General features: G+C 42.0%; 1 protein-coding gene across 1 annotated transcript in view; it reads right to left on the bottom strand.

Annotated features, from left to right (window-relative positions):
* The window catches only part of ZNF827 (zinc finger protein 827), a 128719-nt gene that overhangs the window by 50510 nt on the left and 65759 nt on the right, over window positions 1–12450 (bottom strand). Inside the window, exon 8 of the mRNA XM_044913079.1 lies at window positions 785–888. Coding sequence (XP_044769014.1) covers window positions 785–888 — 104 coding nt within the window. The remainder of the gene's footprint in view (window positions 1–784; window positions 889–12450) is intronic.

Raw genomic sequence — 12450 nt, 5'->3', positions numbered from 1 at the left:
GGACAATAAATTAATTATGTATTGATGCTGAGATTGCAAAAAGGAGCATTAGATGGATATATGCAGATACTCTTATTAAGAAGAGAGGCGGAATCTGGGTGGCGAGATTATCTTTTTTTTTTTTTAAAGATTTTATTTATTTATTTGAGAGAGAGAATGAGATAGAGAGAGCATGAGAGGGGGGAGGGTCAGAGGGAGAAGCAGACTCCCTGCTGAGCAGGGAGCCCGATGTGGGACTCGATCCCAGGACCCTGGAATCATGACCTGAGCTGAAGGCAGTCGCTTAACCAACTGAGCCACCCAGGCGCCCCGTGGCAAGATTATCTTAATGAGTTGTGCTGCTTCCATGGAAACCAAAGTGGTCTTTGTGGCCACCCACACCCCACCAGGGTCACAACCTTCCCTGCGGGCGATTAGTTCTCGCCACTGCCCTCCTATATCCTCCTGGCTGCCTGCCTGAAATACTAACAACGTGTAAAGCAAATTATATTCAAGTTATACTCTGCTATTTCAAAGAAAAGGAAATTTGGTATATGAATGAAACATCAGCAGGTAAAGAACAATAAGCTCCTAAAGCAAAAAATGAAGCACTTTATTACTGACCACACTTCATTTTAATAAACTTTTGTGGCTGTTTAAATTGAGTTTCTCCTCTTTTTTAAAAGCCTAGCTTCGTATGAAAAACGTGCACATCTAAGCTGAAAGTATCTGAACATTTGCACATTTCAGAAAAGTCATTTTAAGCAACCAACAGTAGCAGCAAAGTCAAATAATGTTTCCATACCTGGCGTTGATATTCTTCCATGAAGCACAGATTCACTGGGTAGCAGGTCTTTTGAATTAGAGGTGAATGGTGATTGTCTAAATGTATCTTCTGAAAAGAAAGGGCTGGGGTGGGGGGAGGGGGGTAAAGTTTAGTAAATTAAAGTTATTTACATTACCCAGAGCATCTGGCCCCAAATATATATATATATATATACACACACACACAAGCACACACACATACGGAATAAGGTTTTTTTGTTTTTTTTTTTTAAATGGTGTTTAGAGAATATAAGAAGATTGTGGCTTAAAATGGAGAAAGAGAAAATCTATGACATCAGACGAGTGCCATCTGTATATTCTGCTGGTTGGTTTTATATTTAAGGTGACTATATGAAACATCATCTTTGAAACATCGTTAAACCCACAGTCAGGACAGCTGAGCAGTAAATTTTACTCTTGTACTCTGTGTCCTGCCAGTGTTGCGCCCAAATGAAGACCAACTGCCCGACTCAGAATCAGAAAGGCCTATTTGAGGTTCTTCCCAGAGCGGCGAGAGATCTGCCCTGGCTCACCCACATTCTGTCACCTGAGCCCTCAGGACCAACAGCACACATCAGAAGCACAGCACGCAGGCCAGAGTCAAGGGGCCATTGCACTGAAGGACACAACTCACTGGTCCCCACGGAAACTGAGACCACATCCTAGAAATGTCTTGGTTTGGAAGGAGTTAAGCCAGCTAACTGGGGAGCCCTTTATTTCCCATGAAACTGAGTGATTCTAAGTTCCTTGAGTGACTCAGCTAGAACTAGAATCAGGGATGTCAGACACCCAGCCAGGGTTTTGCTCTGTTACTACCACTGCAACTCCGAACACAAAGGCTCTGGATGTTTTAAATCAGAGGATTTTAACCCAATGGCAGCATCCACCGTCCATGCCTCCAGAGTAAACTCTAAGTAAGTATTGTGATCACATGTGAGAGTACCGCAGTTGTCAGTAAAGTCGGACCTGGAGAACAGAAAGCCCAATTTATTTACAAAGTAGGAAATTTAATGGAGGGAACCAGGTACACAGGTGGCGGAAGGTCCATAGCGGGCAGTAACGCAGCCCAGAGCCACGAAGATCAGGAGACAGAAAAGGAGTAGTCTTCCTTAAGCCCCACCCCCATCTCCCACCAGGGCCTCTTGATTGGCCCAACCTTCCCTGAAGCCAGGGAGAGGCAGCCTGCAGGGATGGGGTCCCCCGCAAAACTGCCGATCAGGGGAAGGAAAAGATCCAGAGGCATACAAGCCGAGGACCACCATGACTAGTGTTGCTTTTCTAAACATGCCTCAAGGCTACGGTTACTGCCATTAAATCTTAAAAGGAAATATTAAGATAAAAATGGGAGATATATATTTATAAAAAAGTAAAGCACAATTAACAATATGATTTTATATGACTGTTATGCTAGACTTAATGCAACTTTGTGTGGCATGCTTTTTAGTTATATCTTAAACATAAAACCATTTAAATAGGCTTAGAGAGTGAACCGGTTATAGGCTAGTAGGTGATGGGAAATGGGGAAACATTGTTTTATGCCACACAGCTCATCACCTGAAGTGATACAGAATAGTCGAAAGGACAAGGCAATGCAGTATGGTGGCTAATGGCATGTGCTCATAGGTGGGCAGCTCTGAGTTCAAATTCCAGCTCTACCACCTTTGGCTGTGTGACCTGACACATATGACTTAGCTTCTCTGAGCCTCCGTTTCTTGTCTATAAAGTGGGATGATCTCAGCATCCACAGCTCATAGAGAAGCTGTCAGCAATGAGTAAGATGGTCCATAGAATATGCTTTCCTAGTGCCTGGCAAACATGAAGTGTTCAATAAATGTGAGCTATTTTTTATTTGTACCTCGGTCTAACTCAAAAAGCAGCATAAATGAACCAACTTTTCCTTACGAGTTGACCGAAAGTGTAAAATTTTCTCGTATAAAATGAATGAAGAAAAAGTCACTCTGATTTTGAAGAGTCGCTGACTTCTGGGTGATGAGGTTAATTTCCAACTCTTCCAGTAAGAAAACTGTTTACGATCAAAGGACTTTTAAGGACATAGAGACCATGGAGAATTGCAGGTCAAATCCAGAGGGTAAGGTTTCTTGATCCCCACCTCATTAGCTCTGGAGCTTCCAGACAAGGGGGTGGAGCTATCCTTGTGTCTGAGCGGACGGTTCACAAGGGAAACACCAAGAGCTGATCCCTGGGCACGGGGTAAAGGTCAGGCAATGGGCCTGCATGTTACTGGGACCCTGGCTATAGAAAGCACTGGAAATCTGGGAGTTCAGGGAAGCCCAAGAACTGCAGAAGCCGAAGCTGAGCTGAGACCTGAAAGGGGGTAGGGTGGTCGGGTTCCAAGAGGCTGGGGACGTGTCCCCTGCACAGCCCGAGCACACAACCAGTCTGCGGGGCTGGCAGAAGGCACACTGAGGAGGGACATGAGGCCAAAGCCTCAGGCAGGCACACTGCGTGCAGGGATCATGACTTTGTCCCACCAGCAGCGGGAAGCACAAGATTCTAGCTCCAGGAAGCTCTGCTGGGGGTGGGGGGCCTTGCCGAAGACAAGTCAGGTGGCCAGAGTAGCAGTCCATGTGGGACATTGTGACGCTGGTGGCCAATGCTTCAAACCAGCAGCGACACATGCAGATTAGATTACAGTTTAAGAGCAGGTAAAGACCACAGGTACATTTAAAACCAACCCTCAGGTTTCCAGGTGAACCAGGCCGAGGCTGCCATGCTACATGCTGGGAAGAGCCTCCTAGGTTTTGCTAAAAAGTGGAAGTGGGCTAGCTCCGCATCCTCACGTGTTCTCTGCAACAGCACAGATTTCCACTGATGGGAGGAGAGTAGCCCTATTATCACCAAGCCACTCAGAAGAAATTGAGTTGAAAGGGAGACAATCATGGAGGGCAACAACACTCCAAATAATTTTCTACCCCGGATGCAGCTTTATCCTGTGTAGAAAAGGTTTCTTCTGAGGGAGAGGGAGTCACGCTGAATACTAAAAAGGCACAAAAGGACGAGCAATGTTAGGGGGCAAAGAATCAATGAAGACACTTTCATTAAGTCAAGTCTTATCTAGAAAGAGACGGATTGGGGAGGAGCAAGATGGCGGAGGATGGCGGAGGAGGAGGAGGCTTGGATTTCGTCTGGTCCCAGGAATTCAGCTGGATAGGGATCAAACCATTCTGAACACCTACGAACTCAACAGGAGATCGTAGAAAAAGACAATATTAGGTTAACAGAGAGCATGGATCTCAGGTCACATGCGCGGCTGCAATGCTCTGCATTCGTAAGCGTTCATTCTGGGGGAGTGCAGTGGTTTGGCAACAGAAAGATCTGAGTCTGAATTCCATACTGGCCATTTAATAGTTAAATGCCTTCTGGTCAGGTCAACAACCTCTCTAGCCTCAGTTTCATCACTGGAAAAAGGTTTAAAAATGCCTTCTTTCTAAGGGTGCTGCAAGGGTTAAGTAAGGTATTTCAAGGTCAAGTCCTTAGTACATAGTACAAGCTCAATACGGAGCAACTGGCGCATATATTGCTACTAAGTATCTGGCACTGTTCTAAAGTACCTTGTGTACTTTAACGTCATTTAATCCTCACAAGGGCCCTACTATCATTATTATTACCCCTATTTTAGGGATGAAGAGATGCAGGCACAAAGAACCGAAGTGATTGCCCATGCCTATGAGCTGAGCCCAGATTTGAATACAGGCAGGTTGGCATCGCAATCTGCACTCTTACCCACTAAGCTACGCTGCCTCTCTTGTGATCCCTTAACATCCAGGCAGCTCACCGACAGTACGGACCGCAGATCCTCCTTGCAATGAATACAGCGAAAGGAAGAGACAGAGGAAGGAGGGCTGAAGGGGGTATAGGAGCAGCCATTTCAGGATGCGGGATCCCAGGTAACTAAAGGAGAACTTTTTCAACGGAGAAATAGAGCAAGTGAAAATGATTGTCTTTACTTCCCTGTAGAAGATATGCCCCAATTTTCTAAAACTTCTGCAACCCTGAGGTCAATTTGCCATCCTAACCATTCCCCACTGCCCACACGCACTGCTTTTGAGGGCAAGCTCATCTCTGTTATTAAGCCTAAATGAAGAGATCAGAGTAACGAGAAGCCTCTATTTCAGCACAGATACGAAGCTCCTGGTGGTACTATGGCTACACAGACATCTGTATATTAATCTTGCAGCTACCTAGATTGGCATCTATGTTGCAGGAAGAGGAGGAGAAAAAACCAAACTTGGAGCACGTCCTACATGGCATGTGCTTGTTTAATGAGATTAGATCTCCAGTGACGTTGGTCATCTTCAACTCTGCTGATGTTCTGAGGACAGAAGACACTGCACTTGCGATGTAATTTTCAGGATGCCGAGATGGTATTCCTTAAGCTCCTTGTCTTCTCCCATGCCTCATGCGTTTGTAAAGTGCAAAAGCCCACCTGCTCTCAGCAGAGGCCCAGGTCTGCCGTGGACAACGCCAGCACTGCGTTCACGCTGCAGGGATGGCCAGTGGTGGGAGAAGGGGGCAGAGATGGGGAGCTCCAGGATGTGCCCGGCACAGAATGAACCGAGTCTGCATCTCCCCAGGGAGGAGAACAAGAAATGAAACACAGACTTTCTGATATGCTCGACTCCAAAGCACATTGGTACTGTCCTTCAACTAGTCACTTAGTCGGTCCCCAGTTCTTCCAGAAACGCAGCCAGCTTGTGACTGCTGCATGGCTCTCGCTTCCAGACTCCCCAGCTGCCTGAATTTTAGTCATTTCACTGTGAAAAAGCCTCTCCAACAGAAAGTGAGCCGAAGAAGTGGAAAAAGGGAAAAAACTGTCACAAAGTGATTTCTTTCTGGTTAACATTTGTGGTGAAAAGTTGGTAATGGAGGAAGTTGAAACTAACAGCCAATAGGAGAGGGCATCACCTGTCCTCATCTAACAAAATCCCCACCTGCCACAGCATATCCCCTTGGGCCCCAGACAGAGACAGGCTACCTGGAAGACTTCGTTAATGCATATAGATGTTCAGAAGCAGCATCTGGAAGCTGCCCGTATAGACTCCCCCATTATTCTTCTTGCCTTTTGCTACTTAGAAAAGACAAAACGTTTATCTATTCAAGTTTCTTTTCTGGATAAAAGTGCAATGAACATTGAATGTGTATTTTCATTTTTCTCTTGTAGAAAATCTAAGGGTTAAAAGATGAGGGGGCACCGCCGTCACAGTGGCTGGACAATTCCAGGCATCAGACGGCATGAACCATAGGGTCAACAGCACGGGGCTGCAAGAAGGAAAGATTTACAATAAATAATAAAACAGTTCGTAAAAGATTATGGCTGTAAATAGTGATACATTTTGCTAAGTGCCGACTGTGGCACAAATATTTCCACCTTTAACATCTGAGTGCCAATGGGGAACCGTGTTTCATGCAGAACAGAAGCCCATCTACTTAGAAACCACCCCTCCCTGTGCACCAGCATTGAAACCAACGCGTTACAGGAATTCTCGTGTCGATGACACTAGCAAAATAAAACAAGAACGAAAAGGAAAAGAAGGTGGATACAGTATATAAGAAAAAGTTGGAAAAGTATTTTTTTAAGACTTTATTTTTTTGAGAGAGAGAGCGAGAAAGAGAGCACGAATGGGGGGGACAGATGGAGAGGGAGAAGCAGACTCCCCGCTGAGCAGGGAGCCGGATGCGGGGCTCGATCCCAGGACCCTGAGATCATGACCTGAGCCGAAGGCAGACGCTTAACCAACTGAGCCACCCAGGTGCCACAGGAAAAAGTACTTTAAATAATGACACAACTACTTCAAAGGAGCAATGGAGAAGAAATATATATTTTTTCCCTTCTAAAAGACAATAATAACTCTTAGAGCTGAACTTGGGGATGGCCAACAGAAAAGAAAGATTCAACAAGGGAATGAGACTTTGCTCTGTAGTGAGTTTTTACTCAGAACCCATAAGGATCTATATACTTCAGGGTAGAATGAAATTCTATTAATGTAAGAGTTTCAGACAAACCACGCTGATTGATACTCTGATTTCATTTGCACATTTACAAATTTTTCTTTAGTGAATAAAAAAAGATGGTGTGTTTTCAAGTAAAAGTACTTGATTATCTATTCGGCTATGTATCATACAACTTAACAGGGCCTCAAGATTTTTTCCAGGAGCTGTGTAATATAAGGCCAAAAGCATCTGGGTTAATTTTTGTTTTGTTTTGTTTTATTTTAAGGAAATCTTAAGAATAAGTGATCCAACTCAGATATTTCTGAGAAGTTATATATTGTGAAAGGAGAGCCAGAAGTCCCATTCTGGAGTGGAAAATTCTGTGGGGGTCAACGTCTTCTCTCTCTCTAGCTGCTACCCACTCCCCAGAAGACCCCAGTCCTTGGGTCACCTCACCAGATGGCCCTGTTTACAGGGTTTGCTTCAATCTCCACTAAGCCCCAGCTATTAATTAAAGTCAGTAAAATACGAGTTTTCTGTATTGATATATCCTGTTATTTTTAAAGGACTGAAATTCCACATATTAATCTAAAATCATTGTACTGGTCTTTTTAAAACTCTGACCTCCGAATCACTTCGACCTTGAGACACACCCCCAGAGTGACACACCACATTAACATCTTGAAGTGACAGGAAGCACTGGCTGCAAAAACAATCTTCCATGTCTCCAGAAGCCTCAAGAAAAGATAGGCAAGAGAACAAAATGACTCCAAGAATAAATCCTACTCTCGCTCAAGGACTTTCTGCCTGTGTGGAATATGAATGTGACAGATTGAAATGGATACAGGTAACTTCCTGGAAGTTACCAGGAATCTCCATGCATAGATAATGACACTAAAGGAAATGACAACAAACTGGAAATGTTTTCTTTGAACAAAACCTAGACCTGGTTAACAAAAACAGAAGACATTCCTTGCCGAAGAACGAAAATGTGTTTTTTGTTTGGTTGGTTTTTTTTTTTAAAGCTTTTCCCAAATATCAAATACAAAAGACGGGATTATTCTAAGATAAGGAATAGGGGAACTATTTGGATTAGTTATAACTGTCTTCTCAACATTTCCTCAAATACTTTAAGGTCAGAAGAAACTTTCTGAGAAGCTGAAGTAGCTTGTGTGAAAATATGCCCACAACTGAACAACAAAACATCACCACACTATTTTTGATATTTCATTTTTTATAAAAGGTCAAGTAACATTATTTCATTTTCAACTTAATTTTCATGATTAACACATGAATTTTTAGGAAGTGCTTATTTTTTATCTCAAATATCACTGGCCTTGATTAATTTCTTTGCTAATAATTTAAAATGGAATAATAAATGCTTAATATATTTTTTATATATTTACATATCTATGTGTTTTGTAACATTTATAAATGATTGTATTTGAAATACATTAAATGCTCAGTTCTACATATCTCTGTAAAAGAATTTTTAGGACTGGGACGCCTGGGTGGCTCAGTCATTAAGCGTCTGCCTTCAGCTCAGGTCATGATCCCAGGGTCCTGGGATCGAACCCCATGTCGGGCTCCCTGCTCAGTGTGGAGCCTGCTTCTCCCTCTTCCTCTGCCCCTCTCCCCTACTTGTGCTCTCTCTCTCAAATAGATAAATAAAATCTTAAAAAAAAATTAAAAAAAAATTTTTTTTTAAAAGCATTTTTTTTTTTTTTTAAAGAATTTTTAGTACTTTACAAAACCCTGGTTAGGTCATTTTGCTATGGTATAGCAATCACTCTTTGTCAACTTCGACTGTATGTGGTCCTCCCAACTTCCAGCTTGGGCCCTCAATTTCATTTTGGACGGGAGATTAGCTGCTTCTTCTAAAATGGGCCCAAACATTTTAGGTATAGCAGTCAGTGCCAATTTTCCTATGAACATTCTAGCAGTCTGTTAAAAAGGTAATCATCTATAATGAAAGAAAGCAGTTTTAACTGCCCTTCTCTTTGCAACACCACAGAAATAAGGACCCCCTATTCTTGAATGATTTTAATGTATTTTAATATAAAAATTTGAACATGGGCGTGGGGAAGAGTGCTCAAGACTAAAACTGATTGCAAGCCTCTGACCTAAAGACAACTCTAACCATCCACAACAGCAAGTTCCCTATGCGAGCTTGAAAGGGACACAACAGAGGAGACCACCTACAACCCCAATGGGCAGGCCTAGAAACCCAGTCGTTGATCATGTTGGGTGCACACATTTTCAAAGAAAGAAGGACTGTACTGAATAAAACGTGAATTAAGCACTATACATTGGCAGCCAGGACATTTATCTACAAATTGAGGCTGGCACTGCAGACTCAGTGGGTTTCTAAATGGGGCTTGTGGGCAGATGGAGAACCAAGGTCATTCTACTACTCATATGGGCACCAAATTTTCATCTTTAATTTTCAGAGTTGACAAGAAAGCTGTGTTTCCTCCTCCTAGTCCATTGATATGACCGATACTTGGCTGGTGCCGATCAAACAGAACCTTCTTAGCAATTACAAACACTCAAATGTGTTGTTGATTCTGTACGATGTACAATGGCATTGTGGAAAACATGCTTATTTTTTAGAGATAATATCAAAGAATCTGAGAGTGAATGTTATGATGTCTGGGATGTGATTTAAATATATTTTTTAAAGATTTTATTTATTTATTTGAAAGCGAGAGCAAAAGAACACAAGCAGGGGGACCAGCAGAGGGAAAGGGAGAAGGAGGCTGAGCAGGGAGCCCAATGCGGGACTCGATCCCAGAACCCTGGGATCATGACCTGAGCCGAAGGCAGCCGCATAACCATCTGAGCCACCCAGGCGCCCTGGGATGTGATTTAAATTGGAAGGAAGAAAAGGATCATGAAGTAAAGCGTGGCAAATGTTTTCTCAGTGGGTGATGGGAACGTGGTGGTTTATTTCATTATTCCTTCTACTGTGTTTTGAAATTTTTCATAATAAAAAAAATCAATAACAACAATCAAATGAAAATTCCAACCCAGACAAACCACCAAAGAGAAGAATAAATGGCAGTAAAAGAAAATATACAAAAGAACAAATACAAATGCCTCCCTATGAACAAAATGCTTGGCATCACTAAGAATCAATAAATAAAAAGATTTTAACTATAAAATAGAATTTATAACCTCCCAATTGGTAAAAAAAAATTTTTTTTAATGGTAAAGCACAAGATCTTTGAAATATTTTCTCTATCTCCTATTAGCTTCTGGTAGAATTATAGGTTCAGCTTTTTCGAAAGTCCATTAGACAAATCATGCAAAAGCCTGAAAACTGTAAATGCTTTTTTTTTTAAAGTCAATTTATCCCCGGGTTGTTTATATTAGCAACAACTTGGGAAAACAAAACAAAACCAAACCCTTGATAGCAAGTAACAGGTGACTGATTAAATACATTATGACACATGCAAACATCAAATGCTATGTAAACATTAAAAGAATAATACTGAGTTATGTTTATTGATATGGAAAGAAGTTCTTAGTATATCACTAGGTGAAAAGGGAAGCCTGCAAAACTGTATATATAGTAGGATCCAATTTTTATAGGAAAGTATACATATATAAACAGACAAAAATTCAGCCATGAGAACCACCCACCGCCAACTTAGCAGTGGCTGTCTCTAAGTAGCAGGATTGATTATAAATGATTATTTTTTTTTCTTCTTTATGTTCTCCTATATTCTCCCACCAATAAAAGTTATTTTTAAAACTTAAAAAAAGACTAAGTTTTACAGTGTAGGATCCTTTATTTTTAAAGAGACTTAGTCTTTTAAAGAGTAAGCTGAGGGATGATACAATTCCAAAGCAGGGTTAAGACCTAGTCGGGCACAACTGTATGTAAATTAGGATTCCACCAGGATTGGTCAACTTCAGCTGGAGAAAGGCCAAAAGCTATGGAAGGGAGGGGCTGTTGAAAATATTAAAAAACAATAGAGATCTTATGAAGAAATATATATTGGTAATGTTTTGTTTTGTTTTTTTTTCTTCTTTCAACAGCACAAACACCTTCTATTTAGGGTTCTCTCAGAGGCGGGCCAGTCTGTACAAGCTAACACCAAGTTTTCAAGGAACAATTCCTGCTGCTGCAACTCGAGCATTCATCCACTGTGGGGCCAGGAAACTTCCCAGGACAAGGAGCACAATGCCAGGCCTTGTGAAGGGCCGCTGTGGCAGGGAGGCCAGACCCGGGGAGCTGGAGCCAACCGCAGGCCACGGAAGTGAACCTGCATGTCCGGATCCACGAAATGTCAGCTTGTGAGAGACCTGGATCTCCCACAGGACTCTGACTTTATGCATAAACAAGGACGATGGGCTTTCGGCTGAGGTGAGCCGGGAACAGATGAACTCAGTCTTCCCTGCAGTGACATAAGACTCTGTCCTGTGGAAGCTGTAGGTGACGCCGGTGAAATGTGGATGCTCCCTGGCCTGCTGCATCACCCAAGAGGGCTTTTTACCCCTCAACAGAGGTCAACCCTTCTATATCTGATATGCTTCTAGTAACAACCATGGAGACACTCTTGAGAGAAAGTCCCAGATAAGAAGAACAGGATGGAGCTAGCACCTAAACCACATACACCTTTTGGTCATGTCACCCCTACATAACTTGTCAAAGGTGGCTAAGGGAGAAAGCTAGTTGTCTACTTAGAGAGACTGACACATTTATACTTCATCCCTGGCTATTCTGAGTTACACAAACAAGATGGACCACTGTTGCAAGCCGGTAGAAGGAAAGGCAGCAGAGCTCGTGGGAAATGAAGAAAAGGCACAGCCCTCTTTAGATCCTCAAAGGGAGATTTCAACTTGTCTCTTTACAATAACACAATACCAAATGGTTCTGGAGGCATATTGTTTCAACTATAACAGTTCAAGATGGGCATCACAGATGGAAAGAAAAATGGCAGGGGTGATACTTACAGGACAATGGAGTGCAGGAATAAAAAGTACTGAGAAAGGTCTGGTGAAATAAGAAGGAAAAAAACCCAAGTGGCAGCAATGGATAGAATAATTTCAGGCTATATGTAGGGCAAACAAACAAACAAACAAAAAACCCTACTGTTTTCAAGGATGAGTTTAATTTCTTTGAAAACTGAAAACTCAAAAGGTAAGTTGAAAAGGATGTATTGCCAATGAAAAGACACTCAAGTCAACATTTGTGTCAGAGCAGCTGCAGACAGTGGTGCAGGTTGTGCACTGCACAAAGGTACCACATCTAGGGGGGCCTGCTTAATCACAGATATCAAAGATTTATGTATTTATTGTGACAGTATTCCAGTAGATGGCAGTATCTTGAGGAAAGATGTCTTAAAATTTGCAATGGCACCATATGGCTCTCTGAGAGCCTTGACTTCACCAAAAATAGCACCGAATGTCTTAACTGAAGGGACTCCATGAAATTAGTTGCAATTTCCATTTTTTAGAAATGGAATCTCAGTGCATTTAATTTTAAAGTCCTAAAATTTAATGGGTAATGAGAATATGTGGAGAGCTACTCAAAAATCACCAATTTCATGTGCTCTGTTTCTTGTTTCTTAATTGCTTTTGTCTAATCCAATGTTCTTTGTAAGTAATCTTTTACTTTTTAAGGTAATAGAGCATTATTCTCTTTGGCCTTCCAAAAAATGAAAAGAGGAAATTGTACAAATTGAT

Source organism: Neomonachus schauinslandi, chromosome 2 (assembly GCF_002201575.2).
Source record: "Neomonachus schauinslandi chromosome 2, ASM220157v2, whole genome shotgun sequence".
Classification (NCBI taxonomy): Eukaryota; Metazoa; Chordata; class Mammalia; order Carnivora; family Phocidae; genus Neomonachus; species Neomonachus schauinslandi.
This window is presented reverse-complemented; position numbering and strand designations above follow the sequence as displayed.